The sequence below is a fragment of the Acanthochromis polyacanthus genome, chromosome 22 (assembly GCF_021347895.1).
Source record: "Acanthochromis polyacanthus isolate Apoly-LR-REF ecotype Palm Island chromosome 22, KAUST_Apoly_ChrSc, whole genome shotgun sequence".
NCBI classification, from domain to species: Eukaryota; Metazoa; Chordata; class Actinopteri; family Pomacentridae; genus Acanthochromis; species Acanthochromis polyacanthus.
The window spans coordinates 423,017-448,789 of NC_067134.1; the positions used below are offsets into that span (position 1 = coordinate 423,017).

Genomic DNA, 25,773 nt, shown 5'->3' on the forward strand with positions numbered 1-25,773 from the left:
AACACAATCACGTGCGAGAACTCCCTCGGTAGATAATACGGCCGCAGCGCCACCGTAAGCATCTCCAAGTCCCGCATGCACAGCTGTTCCTTAACTGCTGGCCAACACAGACAGTGACATACCATTTTGTTCTCCAATTACCAATAAATTAGTGCTTATTCACAACAACAACAAAAAATGACAAAGAAATGACAATCAAATAACTAATATATTTCATTATATTTCTTTAACAAACTGGATTTAATTAATCTTTTAAATGTGGTGCTTGACTTAGATTCTTTGATTTCTTTCGTCAGATCGTTCCATAAAATGATTCCTTTTACAGACACACAACATTCCATCAATTTAGTCCTTAACCTTGGTTTTTTAAAGATCTCTGTTCCTTTTAAGTTATACTTGCTTTCTCTTTTTCCAATCTTTTCTGGATGTTAACTGGCAGTGTGTTTGTAGTGAGCTTCAGCATAATTTCAGAACACTGTAATCTACTAATTCTTGGAATTTCAGCAATTTTAATTGAAGGAATAAAGGATTGGTTGGATCTCTGTAACGTTTTCTACTGATTATTCTTATGGCTCTTTTCTCTAATATGAAAACTGACTGAGTATATGTTTTGCAGGCGTTTCCCCATACTTCAATGCAGCAGTCAGATGTGGAACAATCTGGTGTTTGTATAAATGTACAATACCTTTGTTACTCCTGTGAATCCTTTACTTTGTGTAACATAGCTATTGTTTTCTATATTTTTGCCTTTGTATACTGGATATGTGATTTCCAACACAAATTATCATCCAAAATAATACTTGGTTTCCCTTTTTGATTTCAATACCATCTACAGTAATTGAAGCACCAGTGTCTCTCCCTCTGTTACTAAATATCATGAAGTTTTTTTTTCAAGATTCAATGATAATTTATTTACATCAAACCATGTTTTTATTCTTTTAAATTCTTGTTTCACCACATTTAACACCTGTGCTAAATCTTCCCCAAAATAAAATAATGTTGTATCGTCTGCAAACAGAAAACATTTGAGCAATTTGGAAACATAAACACAATCATTGATGTACAAAGAAAAGAGTTTTGGCCCAAGGACCAATCCCTGAGGTACTCCACATGTAATATAATGCAATTTGGATTTAGAATTATATATCTGCACAAATTACTACTTTCTACTGTCTAAGTAACTAGAAATCCATTTCTGTGTCACCCCCTTCTAATACCATATTGCTCAGTTTTTTTTTTAAAGAAGTATGTGTGGTGATCAGTGGTATCAAAAGCCTTTTGAGGTCCAACACAAACACTTACAAAAATTGTTTTTCTTATCTATTGGCAGTGGATATTTCTTTCATAATTCCAATAATGCCAGTAACGTGGAGTGAATTGGTTCTAAAATCCATACTGACTATTCTCAAAATATTGTATCTGTCTATGAATTTGTCTAACCTGATTACAAACAATTTCTCTAGTATTTTTGGAAAATTGTGGAAGTAAAGGACAAAACCGGTCCATGTAGTTGAGAAAACATGTTTACTCCATTTTTATAAAGTGGAAACTACCTTTGGCTAATTTTCAATATTCAGGAAATAACACCTTTTGAAAACGAAAAATTGCAAAATATAATGTAAATTGGTTCAATAACTCGATCAATTATATTCTTTTACTACTATCATACCTATTCCTCGACACAGTCGGTGCGATCCTTTACCTGCACAACTTTTTACACATATTCAGTATTTCTTCTTTTCCTACCTTACCAAGAAAAATACCATTCACATTATCCATAGTTATGTTTTTATCGGCATTGTCTTTTATAGTAGATATGTTTGCTGCAAGTCGAGGGCCTACGTTTACAAAGAAATCATTAAACTCATTTACTATTTCAGTTTTATCATCAATATCATAGTTATTTTTCACAAAATAATTTTTACTTTGTCATTTTTTATGACACTATTTATTATTCCCCAAGTAGCTTTCTTTTCTGTTTTTATTTAGTAAGTCACCATAGTAGTCCTTTTTATGTCTTCTTATTATCCATACTAATTTATTTTTATATTTCTTATACCCATCTTCTGCTTCTTTTGACCTTAATTTTAAAAACATCTATATAAATATTTTTTCTTCTTGCAGGCATTTCGTAGTCCTTTAGTCATCCATGGTTTGTCAATAGCATTTTTCTTGGTAATACTCCTGAGTCCACAGTGTTTTTCATACGAATCTGTCAGTATCATCATAAAAGAATCATAAGCACATTACATCATGAACATAACACTCCATCCCATTTCTGTTTTTAAGATCATATTTAAGTGCCTCCAAGGCTTCTTTAGATCTGTTTCTTATTAATTTTCTGAGTTGATTTCCTTTCTATTATATTGATAATTTTATAAACTGTAAAAACTGGTAAATGATCACTTACATCACTTATCAAAATCCCACTCACCAACTTTTTCCATCAACTGCATTTGTGAAAAATATTATCAATAACAGTAGCACTTTTCAATGTTATTCTTGTTGGTTTGGATATCATAGGAAATAGATTCAGGTTATACATTGAATTTATGAAATCACTTGTTGAGTTCAGTGAACTCGACTTTTCCAGATCAATGTTACGTCTCCACATAAAAACACAGTCTTGTTTTGGATCCTGTCAAAACAGTTCCATTATTTCTATCTGTGAATGTCTCTACACAGGTACCTGGTGATCTATAAACACTACTAATTATAACATTTCTAGATTTTTCATTAATAATTTCCACTGTGATCATTTCCATAATACCATCAACAACAGTTGTCATATTATCAACGACATTACATTTCAAACTAGAGGTGATATACAAAGCTACACCTCCACCTTTTTTTATCCTTCTATTCACATAATACAACTCATAGCCATCTATCTGATATTCCTCCATTTCCCCATCATTCAACCATGTTTCTGACACTGCAATTATACTAGAAGTATTCTAAATTGCTTTAAGTATTCTTAAATTTTTGCAAGGTTACATTTTAAACTTCTGCTTGTTGAAATGGATGAGAGACAGTGCTCCATTCATCATTACTTTATCATTAAATTGCTCCTCCGTGTAATATTCACATTTGTCGTTTACAGAAATTGGACCATTTCTGTATATGCCCTCATCTACCTCGTATATTTTACTGTCTAAATCTGCATCTAATTTGTGTAAAAACATCCATGTTCAAGCATATTTTCTGTATCCACTCTTCAATGCATTACCGTTAAGCTATATCAAATACTTTCAATCAACAGGGTTCATTTTCCTCTTCTGAATTTTTCTAGCTCCTTGAGGTCCTTATCATCATAGCCTGTGACTCTTCTTGTTCTCTAATCCCATACATTGCCATTTTTAGTCCAAGTTGCTGTGATTTTTTCTGTTTTCTTTGCATCTCCGCCTCTCATGCAAATGTCCCCCATTTTTCTTGTCAAGTGTTCATTTAAGTACACGAGTGCCTTTCATTTCCTCTGCTTTCTACTGATGAATCTAATGATAGCTGGTTTGCCTTCTCTGTCTTTCTTGGTAATGTGTGACAAACAGAAATATCATCACTTTGGATGTTTATGTTCTTACTGTGCAGAAAAGCTCACCACTTTGTTGCTCCAGTGTCAGCAGTTCTTTCTCGTGGTGCATCTTCTGTTGTCTCCAAGTTTGCAGTAAGCTCTGAGCCACAGGTTCGATGTCGAGTTTCCAGACCTGTCAATACTAAATTGTCTCTTTTGTGTATTGCTCCAGTTCGTCCACCCTCTGTTCCAGCACAGTTATCTTTCTGTCTTTCTCTGTAGCATGGCTTTCAGCGTTTTTACTTCCTCCACTTGTCCAATTAGTCGTTCCTGGTGCGATGTTAGCTTTGTCAGCTCACCAGACAAAAGTTTAGAGGTCTTTTAATCTCTTCCAGGTGTGTTATTTACAGTGTTTTATGGTAGAATGTGACCGTTTAATGGCAGATCACATGGAAGTAACATGAGCCAGTTTGAAATAGTGAGTTATGCAGAAGAACAACATGAAGAAGAAATTCAAAGTTTTTAATCAGTAAATATGTTAGATTATATTTTTAATCTATTTTGTGTACTTGTTGATGGAAACGTTTCATAAAAGAAACCTTAATAATGTTGCCTTTTAATGTTTTAACCCTCCTGTTGTCCTCATTTACAGGCACCAAAAAACATCGTTTCCTCGGATAAAAAAAAAAAAAAATTAGCCACAAAAATTCCCCAAATTTCAGAAATAATTCAAAAACCTTCAGGAAGAAATTCCACTAATTTCTTAAAAGTTTTCTTTTCAAAAAATCCCCCAAATTTGGCAAGAAATTTGTTGTAAATATTTTCCAAAATGAGTAAAAATCTTCAAAAAAAAAAACCTAAAAATATCAAAAGTGATTACATACATTTCAGTAAAACTTCTATTTTCTTTAAGAACATTCACATAAAAATCAACCAAATCCCAGTGAATTTCACTGGATTTTGGTTGATTTTTTGTGAATGTTCTTTAGAAATATTTTTAACTTTTCTTTATTTCCACCTAAAAATGTTCAAAGATTTCCCCAAAATGTTGAAAACGTGGACATCAGAAGTTTCATTGTGAAATATATATTTTTCCCCACATTTTCAAATTTTAAAACGAGTCAATTTGACCCGCAGGACAGGGTTAATTAGTCATGTGAGAAGTTGAGTGCAAGTTTTCTAATTCTCCAGGATTAAGGACTGTGTAGAGACCTGTAGGGGCAGTAACCAGCACCTACTATGATGTTCTCCACTAGCTTGAAGCAGAGGGATTCCTCAGCATGGCCACATGAACACATCTATTGTGTTTCCACTCCGTGTTCCTGCCAAGCCTGCAGGATGACCTTCATACTTGTGGCAGTGGTTGGACAATCATCCAATCAGAACGCAGAGCCACATGACACCCAACCAGCTGTGGGTGCTGGGTCATACACATCAATTCCTGGAGCAGAAAACACAGAGCTCCATGCAAATACAATGTGATTTGAAGCAAAACATTGATTCTTGTGTTTTAACAATATTAGAGGGCAAGAAAAGTGAACAGAGAGTCACAAGTCCCTCACTGGAAGACAATTTCTGACAAGAAAAACCTCCAGGAAGAAGTCAAAGGATGCTTTTCCTCACATTAAGAGTCTTCCTTACTGGAGCCGCTGAGAACTTGGACATTGCTGCGTAATTTCTACTGAGAAACTGTTCCAAACAAGAACATGAGTGTTGTTTTCAGAGCAGTTGTGGCCTGTGTTAGGACCATCTGAAAGACAACGTTACAACTGCAACAATGGAGCACTGATGCTGGAATCAGAGATTGAGGTTTTTCAACTTTGGAACTCCGTTTCAAATCATTGACGATCTCCCAAAAAATTTTTTTTTTAAATCATAAACTATGGATATTTCTAATGGTATCCATGAAATATTAGTTCAGTATGACAGATATTTTCTTAGAGGTTTTTCAGTGGACTGTAGACCCAGTTTCACTCGTTTTGATTTTCTCACATTGAAATTTGAGGCTGTTTGAAGATGAATATCTCAAGAACAACTCGAGATAAAAGCCTGAAACCTTCACTTGTTTGTCTTGCTAACATCAGCAGATCAGATTGTTGTTAAATACAGCAGTGGAAAAAAGTTTTTGGACATACCATACATTTGTGAATTACTGCATTAAGAATCACTTTGAGGTCTTCAAGAGTCATTTATTTTAGTAAAATCATAAAACTAAACACATCCTAAAAAGACATTAAAAACTGAAAATTGACTGGTTCCATAAAATGAGAAATTTGGTAGAATTTAGTTTTGTTAGTTACCTCCGCCAAGGAGGTTATGTGACACCCAGCGTCTGTCTGTCTGTCTGTCTGTTAGCAAGATAACGCAAAAACGCCTGGGCAGATTCACATGAAATTTTGAGGGGATGTAGACTATGGTAAGAGGAAGAGCTGGTTTAATTTTGGTGGCAATCCGGAAAGGATCCTGGATCACTTCGAATTTTTTATTTAGTATGTGGTCCAAAATATGACAAAAACATCATAGGTTAGTATGTCGTCCAACAAATTGGAGCAAGGTGTCCAGATAACTCAACTGGTTTAGAAGGTTATTTGTAAACAGAACCGTGTCAGAGATGCAGGTTCAATTCCAGCTCATGATCCTTTACTGCATGGGTTTCCTGTTTTCCTCTCTATCCTTGGCGGAGGTCTGCACTGAGTGCTTTTCTAGTTTTTCTTGTAAACAACAAACCAAAAAAATATCATTTGTATTTGTGTCTGTCTGATGCAGCCACACCCTTAGAAACACACAAAAAAAGACTTTTCAACAAATATTTCATGATAATATTTAAGATTGTGTAAAAATTTTCAGGGTGTCTAAAAACTTTTTTCCCCTCACTGTAACTGTCAAAGCATGAAAATGTGCCGTTATAAAAATGCCACCATCTCCAGACACATGTGGTCATGGTTCCACGATGCCAATGTCATGGTAATGACTGGATGCAGCTAATTTACAAAGAAATGATTCTAAACTGCATGTCAGCTTTCAAAGATTGGACTTTTTATAGAACACTTCATGTTTTTATATTTCAACTCACACATAATCAGAGATTAGTTGATCTACTTGCTACAGACAGACATGAATCCTAAGGCCAGTAATCTCCTAAATTAATTATGATCAATCATCAGAGAATCACTGAACCAGCTCTGCATCTAACGGGTTCCTGCAGCCCAGAGGGATCTGAGGAACGATTAAGCTGGTAATCGAGGAAATTTGCCCTGCTGCTCACTGCCTCCATCCAGACGTCTATCCCTCTACCACTGATAATTCATTTAACTGACTAACCACTTTGAAGGGTTTAATTAACAGTTATGTCTGTTAACGACAGCTTTCCTCTTAATGGATTTTGCAACAAAGCAACGAAGACACCAAACAAAAAATTAGACCTGAATTCTGTGAAGCCGGATCTCAAGGACTTTAAGTTTGTGGAGGACTTCATGAACTTTTACTGAACCCTGCATGGAGAAATCTTCTTGGCCGAGGTTCAGTCTGTGTCCAGTGTGCATACGCTGGTGTCGTTGTCGGGTTCCTTGTTGATTGGACGTCGGTCCAGACTGGTCAAAGCAGCACTGTTCACCATTGGCAGAGTGCTGACAAGTCTGAGACTTTAGTCCATCTGTTCTGTTCTGCTTGGAAAACAAACACAAACACAGAGAACGTCAGTGTTTCCTGCAGCATTGAAGAACTGATAACCTTGCCAGCAAGTTGATTTCTCGCGATATTTGTGAGTTCACAAATCTCTCAAGAAACCATCTTGCTCCACTCCCGCATTCACTGTTCGTACAGAACCAAGTTAGTTTGGGCCAATCACGCAGCAGTATTCGTGTGTGGGGCGGGATATCTGGGTGTGAAGACGACACCAAGCGCCAGTAGATGAAAACAAACATGGCAACGGAGGACAACGATCGTGTAGATGCTGCTATTAAGTCAGTTTTAGCTGAATCTCCTATCGCTTCTTTGAAGGAAGAACAACGAGAGGCGCTTTGCGCATTTCTGGATGGTAAAGATGTTTGTGCTTTTTAACCTACGGGTTTTGGTAAGAGTTTAATCTACCAATTGGCTCCGCTCGTTGTGAAGATCCCACGATTGGCTAAAAACAAACCTGTCAGAGGCGGGACATACTGTTGCATTGTCCAATCCGTGCCTCTTTCCTCCGAACGGATTTACATGGAGCGGTCCCAGATTGATATTGTGGAGTACTATCAAGTACTACACAATTATTAATCTGGCTATTGCCAGGTTAAAGAACTGATGCCTTGCCCGATAGAGATAGAGAGCACCCCAAATGACATCTGAAGACACTTTAACCTGTTGGAATTTAACATTCAGTTGTCTGATTACGTCAGAATTCCCAATCTAACCTACATCCCCATATTAACCTGGATCAGATTTCTGTGTCAAAACCAATACAGGTTAGACTGAACGATAGCTGATAATGTGTTAACAGAATTCAACTGACCACAGTTGTTCAAAACAGTTTTGAAACAATTTTGCAGCAATATCCAAAATTATCAAATACATAATTGTGTGTACACTGTGACTGAGACCAGTCTTTACATACCCACTGTGACATTGATTGAATGCTTTCTTTCTGGTGTGGATCTGCTGGTGTTGTTTCAGGGAACCCAAAGTTGTAAAAGTCTTCTTACACTCGTCACATCTGTATGGTCTCTCCCCAGTGTGGACACGTTGGTGAACTTTGAGGTATGTAATGTAGCTGTAGGACTTCCCACACTGGTGACAAAGGTATGGTTTAACCCCAGTGTGGGTCACTTCATGAGCTTTTAACTTTGAGTACCGTACAAATGGTTTGCCACAGTAATCACATCGGTACACATTATGTCCAGTGTGGATGCGTTGGTGACATTTTAAGCTCTGTTGGTCGTTGAAAGTTTTTTCACAGGAGTCACAGTGGTACCGCTTTCTACCAGAATGGGGGCATTGATGGATCAACAACTGTTCATGTTGAGTAAAGGTTTTCACACACTGATCACAGTTGAATGGTTTAACTCCACTGTGAATGAGTTGATGTCTTGTTAGATTACTCTTCTGAGTAAAAGCCTTTCCACACTGATCACAGTTGAATGGTTTAACTCCACTGTGAATGAGTTGATGATTTACTAGATGACTCTTCTGAGTAAAAGCCATTCCACACCGATCACAGTTGAATGGTTTAACTCCACTGTGCATTTGTTGATGACTTGCTAAGTTACTCTTCTTAGTAAAAGCCTTTCCACACTGATCACAGCTGAATGGTTTAACTCCACTGTGAATGAGTTGATGACATGTTAGATCACTCTTCAGAGTAAAAGTCTTTCCACACTGATCACAGCTGAATGGTTTATCTCCACTGTGAAAGAGTTTATGTCTTTTTAACATACTCTTCTGAGTAAAAGCCTTTCCACACTGATCACAGTTGAATGGTTTAACTCCACTGTGAATGAGTTGATGTCTTTGTAACAGAGTCTTGGTAGTAAAAGCCTTTCCACACTGATTACAGTTGAATGGTTTAACTCCACTGTGAATGAGTTGATGATTTTCTAGATGACTCTTCTGAGTAAAAGCCATTCCACACTGATCACAGTTGAATGGTTTAACTCCACTGTGCATTCGTTGATGACTTGCCAGATTACTCTTCTTCGTAAAAGCCTTTCCACACTGATCACAGCTGAATGGTTTCACTCCACTGTGAATGAGTTGATGACTAGTTAGATCACTCTTCTGAGTAAAAGCCTTTCCACACTGATCACAGCTGAATGGTTTAACTCCACTGTGAATGAGCTGATGTCTTTTTAACAGACTCTTCTGAGTAAAAGGCTTTCCACACTGATCACAGCTGAATGGTTTTTCCACAGTGCGAATATGTTTGTGAATTCTTAGCTTTGTTGCTGTGATAAAAGTCTTGCCACATTGCTCACAACTCAGTGATTCATCTCTTTCTGCTGTTGTTGCCGAACCATCCATATCCTCCTCAGAGGTCCGACATCTCACTCCATTGCTGTGTTTACATTTCTGTAGCAAAAGACAAAGATAAAAACAGAGGCAGTGATGGAAGAGCAATCATGAAAAACTTGAACCTAAAAGTCTCAATTCCATGTAGTTGGACATGAGGCTGAAACAAGATCAAGAATCTGCAGACATGCTAGCAGCTTTGTCATTAGAAACCTAGAAATGTGTCAACAGCATACTCATAATGTCAACAAAACTATTTTCACAGGCCGATAGTTTTTAGCTTTCTGCACGGTAGTTTTAGAATATTGGGTCGTAAAATCTGTCGATCACCGTGAAAAGCAAAGCAGAGCTGAGACTGATGGGATTTTACCACCAGGATCCCTTGATCCCCAGACTTTCCGTTAAGTTACATTACTGGAGAAATGTACAACATGAAAAGCATACAACATCAATGTCCAGATTTAGGTCTTAATGGCAGCAGGGTCAATTCAGACCACCAACACTTTCTAGTTTCTCCTAGGGGATCAGAAAAGATCTTTAATTCTGCCACTGAATTCTGGATTTGACCCCAACGACCCGGGCAATTTGTTGTGCAGCAGTTACACAAGTCAAGTCACAGTTACACCATCAAACAACAAAAGCAACAAAACAGGAAAACAGTTAAAGGAATAGCAACTATTAAAGGAAATGTTTTAAAAATGTAAAAAACACAGTAAAACAATACAAGCAAAATAAAAGCCATTTAAAGAAAAATCAAACAAAACATAAGACAGACAGGGACATCGGCAGCAATCTAATTTAGTCAGACGTAGTAAAAGTTTTCAATTAACGGCCACCAATGTAATCAGGTCGAGGACTTTTCTTTGGTCTGCACTGTTTGAGACATCAGATTACATTGCCCACATCAAGAAAGGGATTCTGGGACGGTCACGTGATGTCACCGAGCAGGATGGTCGCCTAGTTGGAGACGTCCCGATTAACCCACCGATTTACCCCAAATTCGCTAGTTGAATCTGACAGGTCGTACTCTAAGCTTTGTGAAGCGATAGTTTAACAGTTAAACTACGTTGGGCGCTCTGGTAATTCGTGTCTTATGGAAACTAGAGCAACAAAACATGGCACTAATATCCCGCTAGCTAGCGGGGCTAGCGCTAAGCTAGCGGACGACGCGGGCACCACGACGGGAACCGGTAAAGGAGAGTTCAATGGCGGAGGCATCTTGGCTGCTATGCAACAGTCCCTGGAGAAAGCTACAGAAGAGATGGGACAAGTCGGGAAACTCTTGGTGGCTTTGCAGGCAGACATGACGGATATTAAGGAGGCCAGTGCCGGTCTTGACAGATGTCAACGCAATATTAACCCGGTTGGATGAAGCAGAAAGCCGCATCTCTGTGTTAGAGGATGAGAACCACCAGCTCCGCCAAACAGCGGATAAAAGTGCTAAAAAGTGTGAGGAATTACACCGGGCCGTTGAAGACGCTGCCAACAGAGACAGACGCCAAAATCTGCGGCTCGTCGGTCTGAAAGAAAAGATTGAAGGTAGAAACCCGGCAGACTGTGTGAAGAAAATAATCTCCGAGGCCCTGGGGATTGATTTGGACGGATCACAGCTGCAGCGAGTGCACCGTGCCCCAGTACCAATGCCCGAAGAAGGCCGGCCACCCAGACCCATTATCATGCGGTTTCTAAGTTTCCTAGAGAGGGAACGAGTATTGTCTGCTGCAAGGGAGAAATACAGGAAAAAGGAGAGTGTAATCTGGGGGGGCTGCAAGCTGTCATTTTTCCCCGACATGACAAAAGAGACGGCGGAGAAGAGGAGAAACTTCACGGATGCCAGAAACCGGCTGCACAATCTGGATGTGCGCTTCACGCTTGCATACCCGGCCGAACTGCGCTTTACATGGAAGGGGAAAAGGATGAAGTTTACCGATCACAGTGAGGCAATGGACTTTATCAACAAGGAGGAGACGGAGCGGCGGAGAACAGCAGAGGACGAAACTTGAACTTTATCCCGGCGGACTGACAGTTTGACCAACACGGTATAAGGATCCGGATTGCTTAGCTCAATATGTACAGGACATGACTTTTAGTTTAATTGCTTTTGCACCTGTTTTCTGAACACGTTCAAGACGCAGTGAGTATGGGACTCCATCCAACTGGTTGGTTTATAGTGACTCAAACTGTGTTATGACCTGAGTGGTCCTCTTTATGTTTGTATTTCATGTCAAAATGACGCGGAGTGTCATAATTTACTTTTTAAGTCTACTTAGAACCAGTAATGGAAATGGACAAGCCCACGCTATCTTTTTCTTTTTTTTTTTCTTTTTTTTTTTAGAGCTATGCAAATAATATTTTAAATACCGTTGTTTGGTTTGTGCACATGTGCCTACTACTACACAGTATGTGTGTGGCATATTGTAAAAAGAGACACCTATCAAGTGATTTCTGAGGGGTGGGGCGGGGACTTCTAACGGGGACCATCTAAGTGTGACTCATGGACCGAGTTTGTGGTGGGTCTCTCGACAGTGTGAGAGGAAGGGGGGGTGGGCATGATAAGGGGGCTTTGTTTAACGTTCTGTGTTTTGTAGGGGTTTTATACAAGGTTCTCTGCGTGTTATTGTTAACTTGGGTTGTGACATGCAGTGGGGTGGCACCTCCTCCTTTTTCTTTTAAATTCATTTATTTGTTTGTTTTTACTCTCTCTTTTCCTCTTCTTTCTTTTCATTCTTCACCATCCTCTATGCAAGTTGTCATTTTTGCACGGTCCATATATGAGGTATCTAATAAATTATGGCTAATTGTGTGAGGATAGTATCCTGGAATGTAAACGGGCTACAAAATCCAGTGAAAAGAAGGAAATGTTTATCACACCTTAAGTCCCAACAAACTCATATAGCTTTTTTACAGGAGACCCACTTGACTGATTCGGAGGCTGTTAAATTGAAAAGAGAATGGGTCGGTCAGATTTATCACAGTTCATATACGAGTAAAAAGCATGGTGTGGTTATTGTAGTTCACAAGAAGTTAAACTTTCTCATTTTAAAAGAACATAAGGATAAAGAAGGAAGAATGATATTTGTGGAAGCTAAAATTGACGGGAAAAAAGTTAATTTATGTAACATTTATGCACCGAATATCGGAGATTCCGGGTTTTTTTCATGGAATAAATAATTTGATAGGGGGCATACCTGATGGGCACACAATTTTAGCGGGGGATTTCAATCAAGTGTTGGATGGGACCCTGGATAAAACCACCTTCTCTAATAATGTACCGAAAGACAGGATGGCAATTAAACTCTTGATGAAGGACTTGAGATTGATTGATATATGGAGGCTTGTCAACCCAAGACAGAAAGAATATACATTCTATTCCCATAATCACAAATCTCACTCTAGGATAGACTATTTTTTGATTGGCAAAGATCTAGTAGAGAGCATCTCAGACTGCGCAATAGGACCCATAGCAATGACTGATCATGCTGCAGTACAGCTAGATTTAGTAATTAAATCAGACGGGGCGAGGAAAAATAGATGGAGGCTAAATGTATCGCTACTACAGGATCCAGAATTTAATAGTTTATTAGAAAAAGAACTTGATTTCTTTCTGGTGAATACAGGGTCCGTAGATAAGTTTGGAACTGTCTGGGAGGCCTCTAAGGCATACATAAGGGGGAAAGTTATTGCCTATTCAAGCAAAAGAAAAAGAGAGGGAATACAGCGATTAAAAGATCTTGAAACCCAGCTTAAAGAATTAGAGAAATCACTGTCTGAGAAACACTCTGATGCGTTGTTGAAAAAGGTATGTGACTTGAAATTTCAAATAAATGAATTATACAACAAAAAAGCTGAATATGCCCTTGTTGGACTCATCACAGGAGAAGATGAAACAGCCTACAGAGGGGAGGTCCTGAAGTTGGCAGCTTGGTGTTCAGAAAACAACCTGGCTCTGAACACCAAGAAAACAAAGGAGATCATTGTCAACTTTAGGAAGCTTGGCACCGACCTAGCCCCCCTCTACATCAACGGTGAGTGTGTGGAGAGGGTCCACAGCTTCCGGTTCCTGGGCGTCCTCATCTCCTCTGACATCTCTTGGACGGACAACACCACGGCGATCATTAAGAAGGCACAGCAGCGGCTACACTTCCTGAGGGTTCTCAAGAAACACAACTTGGACCCCACCCTGCTGACGACCTTCTATCGCTCGTCCATTGAGAGCCTGCTGACTTACTGCATCACAGTGTGGTACGGCAGCTGCACCATGGCAGACAGGAAGGGGCTTCAGAGGGTTGTTAAGACAGCACAGAAAATCATCGGCTGCCCCCTCCCCTCCCTGATGGACATTTACACCTCCCGCTGCATTAAAAGGGCAGAAAACATCATCAAGGACAACTTCCACCCTGGTTCCGACCTGTTTGTCCTGTTGCCCTCAGGAAGGCGCTACAGGTGCATCAGAACCAAAACAAACAGACTCAAAAACAGTTTCTTTCCAAAAGCCATCACCACTCTGAATTCAAACATGCACTGACATTCCAAACCTCCCCCCCCCAGACTACCTCAAAACCGTCTACTGTGAAATACAGACTATTCTAATGTGCAATATCACACTGACCATGCACTTTTATTCTTTTTAACTGTTTTAACTTATCCTTTTTTGTGATTTTTATTACATGTATCTTGCACTGATGGAGATGCTCTAAATCTCATTGTACTTGTGTATAGTGACAATAAAAGGCATTCTATTCTATTCTATATTCTAGGCTGAAAAGTAATTTTTATGAGAGTGGAGAAAAATCAGGGAAACTATTGGCTAGACAATTACAACAAAAGGAGACCAGTTATGCCATACTAGCTGTTAAAAATGAGAAGGGTGAATTGGTGACACAAACAGGGGATATTAATAAAGTATTTGCAAATTTTTATGAGCAACTCTATAAATCAGAGATTAATCCGGATGTGGGTAACTACGAGACCTTTTTCTCAAAAATCAATTTGTCAGAAATGTCAGGGGATCAGAAGGACTTTTTAGACAGCCCAGTAAGTGTGGAGGAGGTGAAAAAAGCCATTTCATCAATGAGGGCTGGAAAGTCACCTGGTCTAGATGGTTTTCCCTCAGAATATTATAAAAAGTATGCTGATAAATTGGCTCCTATCCTAAAAACAGTGTATGACGAATCATTTTTATTGGGAAAACTACCAGGAACATTTAATGAAGCACTGATCTCCTTAATCGTTAAAAAAGATAAAGATCCCACTGACCCAGGAAGCTTTAGACCTATCAGTCTGATCAATGTGGATTGTAAAATCCTGACAAAGATTCTCGCTATGAGGCTAGAGAGTGTTTTACCACACTTAATACACCCTGATCAGGTGGGATTTATTAAAGGAAGATCATCTTCTGATAATGTTAGACGCTTATTACACCTCACTCAGCTTAATCGAGATGAAAGTACCCCAATAGCTGCTTTTTCCTTAGAGTGGATAGAGTGGAGTGGGGCTTTCTGCGGCATACACTTGGGATATTTGGGTTTGGGGAAGGTTTTATCAAATGGGTGAACATAATTTATTCAGACCCCAGAGCAACAGTGATAACAAATGGACTGACCTCACCCTTCTTTGGCCTAGCACGCGGGACCAAACAAGGAGACCCTCTTAGTCCTCTACTTTTTACGTTATTCCTTGAGCCATTGGCAACTGCAATCAGGACAGATACTAATATTAAAGGGGTGTCACAAGGAGGGGAGGAACACAAATTGTTTCTATATGCAGACGACATTTTATTACTTATCAAAGACCCTATATTGTCCATCCCTAATGTCTTATCAATAATCGAATCATTTTCAAAATTATCCGGCTATAAAATAAACTGGCAAAAATCCGAAGGTATGCCAATATCAAGAGGGTGCAGCCAATCAGTAATCTCTACATTCCAATTTAAGGTTATCACATCTGGAATGAAATATCTGGGGATTAGATTATGTTCAGATTTAGAAAATATAATCTCTATTAATACAGGTCCTTTAATTCAAAAAATCAAGACAAATCTGGACAAATGGAAACTGATAAACCTCACTCTATGGGGGAAAATTAATATTATTAAGATGGCAGTTGCTCCAAAATTTAACTACATCTCTATGATGATACCAGTAACCATCTCTGACCGTATTTTCAAACAATATAATCGTATGATAACAGATTTCTTATGGAACGGGAAAAAACCCAGAATCGCTCTAAGGAAGCTCTTAGCCTCAAAAGATATTGGGGGACTTGCTCTTCCAAATATGGAGTTATATAGCATAGCATTTGAAATGAACAAGTTAACAAATCATTGGACAGATTATGGGTCAAGCCCTAGTTGGGTTAAGATTGAGAAGGAACTTGCCGCCCCATTTAATATTGTTGAATTATTATCACAGAAGAAAACAGACAGACAGACAGATGAAGAAAACCTAATTCTACAACACTCTCGATGGGCATGGGCAAGAGCACATAAGACCTTAGGGATCTCACAGTATAAACAAGGCTATTCCTCTATATGGAATAATCCTTCAATATGTATAGGGAAAAGGACATGCTCTTGGGTTACATGGGTGGCAAAAGGGATACGTGTTGTCAGTGACCTTTACAGGAACCGGTCACTGGTATCATTTCAAGACCTTAAAGAACAATATAATCTAACAGACAAAGGGGATTTCTGGAAGTACTTACAGTTGAGGAGTAGTGTGAGTTCTACTTTTGGATTAGAATGGGCAGAGGAGGGAGAAAATAAAGTTCAAGAATTTCTCAATTGTCGTCACACTCTGCACTCAGCCTCGCTGTTTTATAGAAAAATGTCAAATATTCAAACAAAAATGTGTGAAAGCTTGAGATTAATATGGCAAAAGGATCTCGGTGGGGAGATTAATGAAGATGTATGGCAGGATGTGATTTCAAATGTAGGCAGGGCTACTAGGGATGCAAGGAGTAAGTTCATCCATTATAAGATCGTACATAGATATTATTTCACACCACTGAAACTGTTTAAAATGGGATTAACTCAGGACAGTAAATGTTGGAAATGCCATAAGGAGTTGGGTACATTCCTTCATGCTATATGGGACTGTCCTATGGTTCTGCCCTTTTGGAAAGTGGTGCTGAAAAACCTTGAAGGATGGCTTAAACGACCTTTACCAATATCCCCACAATTATGTCTGTTAATGGATAAGGCTCTAATGCCACCAGGCCTTACAAAAGCAGAGCTTCAGGTGACAATAACTGGTTTTATTGTGGCAGCTCGAGTCATACTACGCAAGTGGAAAAGTCCACATAAACCTGAGCCTGTGGAGTGGTTAAAACTCATGACAGAGACTGCTGCCTTTGAAAAGATGATTGCCAAGGTTAATAATGTTCCAAATAAATTGAGTCAGGTATGGGAAGTCTTTGTGGACCACATAAGGGATGTGATACCATAGAGGGGTGCAAGGCATGGTTGGGAAGAGAATTATATCGTGTGTAATTTTATTTATGTATGCTCTAATTGTGTATGAAGCATGAGGGGTGCCAGGGGTAAGGGTGGGGGCTGTTTTTATGTTGCAAGACGTTGTTGTTGAATGTTTTATTTTATATATATACATTTTTTTTCAATTTTATTATTATATATATGTATATATATTATTTTTTTTAATCAACAGACTATTGAGACTATGGACTACTCTTGTCATATTTGTAACATCTGAAATGTCTGTAAAGTTATGTTAAAACAAAATAAAAAATTTGAATGACAAAAAAAAAGAAAGGGATTCTGTGGAGAGGCTGGCATGAGACAGTTTTTAGTCTCAGCATGTTTAGCCCTAAAATCATGGGAGTCAAACCTGACATAAAAACTGTTTAGACTTTGAGCCAGCTCTAAATCATTATTATAACCACTGAGCTGAACTCTCTCATTGACACATTAATTAGTTCCAGTGATCAGATTCATCAGAATCAGAATCACTTTATTCATCCCTGAATGGAAATTCAGTTGTCAGGGTTCTTATCTGTTTAAAGTGGAATTGAATAGCCTGACTGCTGATGGCAAGAAAGATTTCCTAAATCTTTTGGTCTTGCAGCGCAGGGATCGGAGCCGCCCACTGATGTTTCGTTGTTCATTGAGGCAGATGTGAAGTGGATGATCCATGTTTGTCAGAATGGCCTCCATCTTTGTAAGTGCCCGTCTCTCCACCTCATCCTCCAATGTGTTCCATCTGATTCCAACCGCAGAGCCAGCATTTTTAATCCGTTTGTTCAGACGCCTTACATCCTTCTGTTTTATACTGCCTCCCCAGCATAAAACAGGACACCTGCTACCACAGACTGATAAAACATCTGCAGCATCTTACTGCAGATGTCTAGTGATCGAAGTCTTCTGAGGCAATAAAGTCAGCTCTGGCCCTTTTTGTAGATGAAGTCTAAGTTTGTAGACCAGTCCAACTTATCAAGGTGGACACCTAAATATTTATATGATGTCACCATCTCGATGTCCGTGCCACAAGTGTTCACTGGATGAAGAGGGGTTTTGGATCTGCGGAAATCTATGATTATTTCCTTTGTCTTTGAGGCGTTGAATAGCAGGCAGATTTGTGACTCCAGTCACTGAAGGCACTTATCAGATCTCTGTATTCAGCTTCATGTCCATTTCTGATACATACCACGATAGCAGTGTCATCAGAGTATTTCTGAATGTGGCAGAACTCAGTGCTGTATTTGAAGTCAGATGTATACAGAGTGAACAGGAATGAAGCCAGGACTGTTCCTTGTGGAGCCCCAGTATTACTCATTAATGTCCCATAAACACAGTTCCCCAGCCTGACAAACTGTGGCCTTCCTGTCAGTTAATCTGTGATCCATGAAACACAGGAAGGATCCACTCTCAACTCGATCTTCCACTCTCAAGGATCAACTCTCTGTGAGCTTGTCTTTGAGGATGGTGGGTTGGATGGAGTTGAGTGTTTGAGAAATCAAAGAACATGATTCTCACATAAACTCCAGGTTCCTCCAGATAAGACAGGGCACGGTGAAGCATGAAGAGGATGGCATCATCCACTCCAATGTGTTCTTTGTATGCAAACTACAAGGAATCAAGTTTGTCTTTGACCTCAAGCCTCAGTAGACGTAAAACCAGCTGCTCCAGAGTTTTCATGATGTGTGAGGTCAGAGCAATAGGTTTGTAGTCATTTAGTTCAGCCGGACATTTGATTTTTGGTACCAGTACAATACAGGATGTTTTCCATAGAGCAGGCACCCGCCCCAGCTGTAGACTCAGGCTGAAGATCCTGTGGAGAGGTTGACACAGTTGTGCAGCAGTCTTTAAGCAGTCTTGGACATACACCATCTGGGCCAGCTGCCTTCCCAGAGCAAAGTCTCTGAAGCTCCAACATCACCCCTGTCTCTGTGAAAGAGACTGATACAGGTGCTGGAACGGAAGTGGCTGCAGCTGTGGAGACGTGTAGGAGATGGAGGAGGAGAAAGAGGAGCTATGGTGGGGATTTCCATATGTTGAGGAGAATGTGTGCCGCCCCAGACTGAACTGAGGTTGTCCATTTTGAGCTGAGACTCAAGTTTGTCTTTGTATTGTCTTTTGGGGGTCCTGATCTCCTACTTTATTTCCTTCTGTCGGTTATACAGATTTAGAGTATTTCCTTCTCTGAAGAAAGTTTTCTTTCTGTACAGTAGGTCTTTTAGATTCTTAGAAAGCCATGGCTTAGTGTTTGGATATAGTTTAACAGTTTTTTCAGGAATAACACTGGTTTCACAGTCTGTGACCCAGCTGATCACAACATCAGTCGGTTCATCAATATCAGCTGAGGACTCCTTAAACACGTCCCAGTCAGTAACCTCCAGACATCCCTGCAGAGTGTGACAAACTTTCACTCTGATGTTCTGCACTTTGCCTTGCTTCAGTACAGTGGTAGACAGGGATAAGGAGGATGCAGTTGTGGTCAGAGGAACCCAGAGCAGAAGCACCTTTCACATTGCTGTAACAGATCAAACATTTTTTCTCATCTAATGGGGCATGTGATGTACGGATGGAAGTCTCTCAGTGTGTGTTTTAGTGTGCAGTGGTCTCTGGATGACCTGATGGATAAGCCCACAGGCATTTATTTCACTGGCCTTTGGACGGATATAGACAAGTTTCACAAATATCTGGGGAAATTTATGAGGCAGATATGAAGGGCACAGTGAAACAGAAAGCAGTTCTAAGTCAGTAGTGCACAGTTTCTCCAGGACAGTGGGAGATTTGCACCAGTGCTGTCCTTGTCATTTGGAATACCCACTTGTGCCCAAGCTTTCATTTGCTGGCTGATGTTGCTTCAATATTTCCGCATAATGTTCTATCCTCTTGATGCCATCTATTTTGTGAAGTGCACCAGTCTCTCCTGCAGCAAAAACACTCCCACAACATGGTGCTGCCACCCCCATGCGTCACAGTTGGGATGGTGTACTCAGGCCATCCTCAGCCAGCATCTTCACAAGGTCGTTTGCTTTTGTTCTGGGGTTGATGAGCACATTTCCCTCCAAAACAATCCTAACCTTAACCAATCTCCATCTTGAGCAGTAGGATGGCTTGACATTCCCATGGTGTGGATCTGTGCATGTAATTGTTTGGACAGATAAACGTCAAACCACAGCAATCTGGAAACTGCACCCAAGGATGAACCACACCTGTGGAGGCCCACAAATGTCTTCCTGATGTCTTGATTTCTTTAGCTTTTCTAATGTCGTCACACAAGGAAGCAGTGTGTTTGAGGTGTGCCTGAAAATACATCTTAATCTATCAAAAGCTTTCAAAGTCAGGACATCATTATCTTGAAGGCATAGCTATCTTAGTGTATGCAAACTTCTGATTGTGAAGAAAGTAATAAAAATTCTCTAAAAAAAAAATCTCTCATTATTCAGGGATGGGATCAGCAAGTTCTGATTCCAGCGGAAAGTTGTTGACGGGGGTGGGGTGGGGGTGGGGGGATATGTGTGCGGCAGTGACTTCCAATTGCTGGGCCGTTTACAAGCTATCGTTAACATCGTTACCATCTCGCGGGAGTATCAGCGACAATAAAGTGTTCAAACTTCGAATGAAATCGGCGGATCCATGGAAAATTCCCATCCCTGGACTCTACACTTCATGGTGATTCGATTACAGTACTGTACATGACTGCTCTCACTGAGTGGCAGCTAGCATTCAGCGCGGTGGATATTAGCAGCCGTTCGATATTACGACTTGCCAACCACAAACATACCTCACCCCCGAAAAAAATTTTCTCCTCGAATTTAGACGATTCACAAGAATGACCCTGGCAATGATAAAATCCGCGGAATTCCGCGGATCCGCGGAAAATTCTCATCCCTGATTATTCTGGCATTTAAAGATAATTTTGGTCGTCTTAACTGACATAAAACAGGAGAAGCATTGCCAGATTTAATGTTAGATCATGTAAATTAAAAAAAAGGGTTATGTGTCATTTATACAGTGTAAGTAAACTTCTGGGTTCAACTGTCTGAATTTCTTGAGAAGGAAAAGGCTGGTAAACTCACAGTGCTCAAAAGTATTATTCTCTACCAAAGAAAATGCTGCTCTTTACCTTCCTGAACAACTTGCTTGAAAAACAAGACTTTTCTTCCGTTACTTATCTTCATCACCATGTAAGACATTTTCAGAAAGTATGATCAGCAGCTAGTTCAGCCTCAAACAAAAAACAAGCAGCTTCCTAGCAGTCCACCATTATATCCTCAGTACAGCTGCTTCTGCAGAGCTACATCTCTCCAGCCAACGTCACCTGGCTTTGGTCGGCCCATCTAACCAACTGGAGCAACTTTAGACATTTTAAAGAACAAATGAATGATCATAATGTTACAGTGGTATGTTTCTCACTTTTTGTGAAGAATCCATGTTTCCTCCGTTGTTGAGCTCAGACTAAATGGCTGCCAACATTCCTCTGCTCCTCCGTCAGACTCTCCTCCTCCTGCCAATCACCTGTCACATCAAACACATCTTCATTAGGATACCACTCTATACACAAGTGTCAGAGTGTCCCATATGTTCATCAGCCAACACAGAGGACACATTTCAACTCAATAGTTCACTTTTAGCTCTTTTCAGTTTCACCTAAAACTGATACAAATTAACTTAAACTGTTAAAAATAAGGAACACAGACAGAAAACAGACATGGAAAAAGAGAATAAAGAGAACATAAAGATGCTAAGACAGGACTGCTGGTCGAAAACGGAGAAGAAATCTGTCATTGCACACTTTCATATACAATGAAATTTAATTTGAGCTGCCCTGCTTATGCTGTAAGTTAGTGAATGTATTTTACTGCTCAGTGTTCTGTTTAAAGGCAGCTCTCACTCTCTGTTCTTTGCACTCTCCCATAGTGTCAAGTGTCCTCCCACTTTCAATGACAGGTGATTCTCATTAATGATTTTTCTCACAGTTTCTGCAGTTTCCCCACTTGAAAAAGGATGTTTCATCTACCCAGGGTTTGAGCAGGACTCCACTCATCAATCAGACAGTTGCTTTCTTTCTTTTGCCTCTTTTATTTTACAGTGGTTGGAGTTATCGTGGCTGATCTCCGTGGCTAATGCTAATGCTAACACATACTGCAGTGGCACACATCGGCAGCTTAAACAGTCTTTTAGAGTCTCCAGAATTCTGCTCTTACCGGCTGCAACCCGGATTTTGGAGATGAAGGCAATCCTGCACAGTTTGCCGCAGATCTTGATGCTTTCCCAACAGAAACTCACGACCACTTTGTTGGAACTCGGTCATTCATTCTCAGTTCCTCCTCAGTGCTGCGTGTGTCCCCTTTTTTTGCCGCCGGTGGCAAACCTGCAGCCGCAGATTGTTTCCGCCCCAGTTGAGTGTAGGACCTGTGCGTAAATGCTTCTCCTTTGAGTTCTCAGCTCCTTCCAGTTTGACTTGACACATAGACTGCTTTGCACTCTGTGTCACCTGTACCTTCAGACTTCTGAATAAAAGAACAAAAGATTTATTGCAAAGAACAAAAAGGTTTTGCCTCCACAGCAGTGTGTTATGAAAATGATTGTATTTGATGATTGAATGTTCTTATTCATTGTAATACTGTGTGATGTGTGCTAAAAGAGGAACAAGGACACGAGCTATCATCAATATTATTTCATCTTACATGAATAATTTTTAAAAAATGACATCATATAAATATGCACTACTGTTCAAAAGTTTGACATCACTTAGAAATGTCCTTTTTCTTGAAATCAGTTTTTCCTGCAGATCAATCAGATGGTTTGACAAATGCAATGAAGCAGTTTAAATACGGAGGTTCAGACCCTCCAGTATTACTGATCATAGAGGGAAACTAACATGTTGAAATATGAAGGTTTAGACCCAACAGTGTTAGAAATGATGGAGAATAATCAGATTCATTTAAATATTAGTTTTAAAATGATCACAAATAGGAATAAAATGACCAAGAAATGGATAAAGCGACCAGAAATCTGCATAAAATGACCAAAATATGAGACAGAACTATCACAAATGTGTATAAAATGACAAAAATATGAGATAAAACTACCACAAAGATTTTTTAAAAATGACCGAAATATGCCTCATAACCGCAACAAATATGAAAAATTACAAAAATATGACTCAAAACTACCATAAATATTGGTAATCTTGGTTGACTGGTTGATGATTTATCAGTATTGTTATTGATTATTGATGGTTGCAGGGACAGAGGTTTGTGTGTGAGTCTCTGCTGCCATCTAGTGGTGGATCAACAACATGACTTTTCCCAGATTGAATCCCAGAGAGTCCTGACTTGTTAGTTGGATCAGAGAGACTTCCAGTAAGATGGAGCTCTGAGCAGCAACACTTTCCTGAAATCTTCAAACGCTCCTCATAGTTTGTTTCATCTGAAGTTTAGTCTAAATAAATGAAGTGTAGGACTTTGAACAGAAAGGAGACTCATTTTCTCTTCCTTTGTGGATGTTTGGATCACGACTATTCATTGGTACCAGGAAGAAAATCCTAGAAGCTGTCAATCTGCTCACAGACAGGTTTGATATCCAGGAAAAACACATGGAAGAGCTGAGCAGAAAAATGGAGGAAAAGTGCAGCCTGGTAGCAGTGATGAGAGAGGAGGTTACCGAATACAAGAAGAAAAGAGTGGAGCTGGAAGAACAGGTGGGAAAAGTGCAGAAAGAAGTGAAGACGCTGACTGAGAAATGACACCAACAAGAAACTCTATTAGAAGAGAATTTAGAAGCAAACACCAACTGATCATATTTTAGTGAATTGTGTTCCTGACCAATGGTTGGATAGACTCCCTACCAAACATGTGGAGCACAAATACAATCAAAACATCAAAACATTTGGCACAAATGGAGACATAATGTTCCTAATTTCAGACAGTTTTCATGGATCAGGTCAGGATTTTTTTTTTAAATAAAACTTTGAAGGAATTATTGTAATTTTCTTCTGAAGGTTTTACACATTTTCAGAATTTTGCGGAATTTTTTGCTGAATTTTTGGATTTTTTCAGAGCAGGAAACAATATTTTTGGTGAATGAAGACAACAGGAGGGTTAAAGTCAGACGATGGCGTTGGTTCTTCTGGAAGTAAATGTGAATTTTTCCAACATAAAGTGAGAGAAAACTCAGTAGATTGTGGTCAAAGAATGTGTCAGAAAGCCAAAGAATGAGAAAGACAGTTGATGAATGATATGAATGAGTGTTGTAAAATGAATATGTTCTCTGATAGGAAGAAAGAAGAAGTGATTGGGTTCCAATCTAAAGGAGATGAATTGGATTGGAATAAAGCACCAGGTGCATTTCTAGCATCCAGAGCTAAATGGATGGAAGATGGGGAGAAAAACAGTTCCTATTTCAGTGGATTAGAGAGAAATGCAATCAGCCTCTAAATGTTGATGATCAAACTGGGAGCAATCCAGAAGAAAGAGCAGATGAAAGATTTAGATTCTATCAGCATTTACATTCAGCAGCTTTTTCTTTCAAAAGTCAAAGCATTTCTTCCTCAGACTGACTTTAAAAGCACGTGTTTGGAGAGATTGATAGAGCTGGAATGAAAATGTCTTTGGGGAAATCAGCGGCTCCAGATGGACTTGCAACCAACTTTGATCCGTTTTTCTGGGCTGATATTAGAGAATGACTGTTTGAAGCATTCAAAGAAGCTTTCAATCAGGGAGTCACACTCATTTTAGTTCAGGTTCCACATTTAGCCCAGTTTGATCTCAAGTGGGCCGGACCGCTTTTTACTACAGGATCAAAACCACAAAAGTCAGATTAAAAAAAGACAAAAAATGAGACAAAAACCAGACAAAATATTGTGAAAATGTGACACAAAAAGACAAAAGAACAATCTAGTATTTGACTTTGTGATCATGGTCTAGAAATGATTTTAAATGGATACTTTGACTCATTTACAATCTGCAGTTCATGTCTTCTCTGGAATTTGAACACTTTGATGATGATTGATGGATTGTGCTCATTTGGTAGAGGATGCTGCTTTTACACTCTTTCTATATTCATTGAAAGCTTCTGACAAGCTTCAGCACCACTTTATTTGACATTCACTGCATTATTTTGGATGTAAAATTCATTCATATGCTCTCAGTGTTGTCCAGCAGAATTCCTTCAATGTGGAACTACTAGAAGATGAGATGTTAACAGGAGCAAACACCAAGGAGACCCATCGGTCCTCTGCTGTTTATTATTAGCTCTGGATATCAACCCTCCTGTTGGCTTCATTTACTTCACCAAAAAACAGGGAAAAAATCCAGAAATTCAGCAAAAAAATTCACCAAATTTATGGAAATGTGCAAAAACCTTCAGGAAGAAAATTCCAATAATTCCTTAAAAGTTTTATTGAAAAAAACAAAACAAAATCCCCCTAATTTGGCAAGAAAATTCTTGTAAATATTTTCAAAAAATGAGTAAAAATTTTCCAAAAAATCCTAAAAATATCTAAAGTGATTCCATATTTATCAGTAAAACTTCTGATATTTTCTTTAAGAACATTCACATAAAAATCAACCAAAATCCAGAGAATTTACTGGATTTTGGTTGATTTTTATGTGAATGTTCTTTAGAAACATTTCTTCTTTTTCCACCAAAAAATGTTCAAAAATTTCCCAAAAATGTTAAAATGTGGACATCAGAAGTTTCACTGTGAAAATATTTATTATTTTCCACATTTTCAAACTTTAAAACGACACGAGGGTTAAAATAATGAAACTCTAAAAGCATTTAATAACGACACAGTCAGCAG

The 25,773-nt window shown here is 39.1% G+C and overlaps 3 protein-coding genes across 11 annotated transcripts in view; 1 reads left to right on the top strand and 2 right to left on the bottom strand.

The window, feature by feature from the left end:
• The window catches only part of LOC127531992 (zinc finger protein OZF-like), an 81,675-nt gene extending 59,251 nt beyond the window's left edge, over positions 1-22,424 (bottom strand). For 2 of the 7 annotated variants that reach the window (XM_051942893.1, XM_051942890.1), the window contains exons 1-2: positions 22,172-22,332; positions 21,381-21,482 (exon numbers count right to left, since the gene is read on the bottom strand). In XM_051942893.1, the coding sequence (XP_051798853.1) occupies positions 21,381-21,398 (18 nt within the window). In that variant the 5' untranslated portion in view covers positions 21,399-21,482; positions 22,172-22,332. Of the gene's footprint in view, positions 1-6,525; positions 7,177-8,108; positions 9,560-21,380; positions 21,483-21,941; positions 22,026-22,171 lie in introns of those variants that run through there. The other 5 variants (XM_051942885.1, XM_051942886.1, XM_051942889.1 and 2 more) reach the window with 5 other exon arrangements.
• Positions 1-25,773, top strand: part of LOC127531987 (gastrula zinc finger protein XlCGF8.2DB-like) — a 387,969-nt gene that overhangs the window by 337,219 nt on the left and 24,977 nt on the right. The window lies entirely within an intron of this gene.
• Positions 1-25,773, bottom strand: part of LOC127531945 (NACHT, LRR and PYD domains-containing protein 12-like) — a 172,155-nt gene that overhangs the window by 127,569 nt on the left and 18,813 nt on the right. The window lies entirely within an intron of this gene.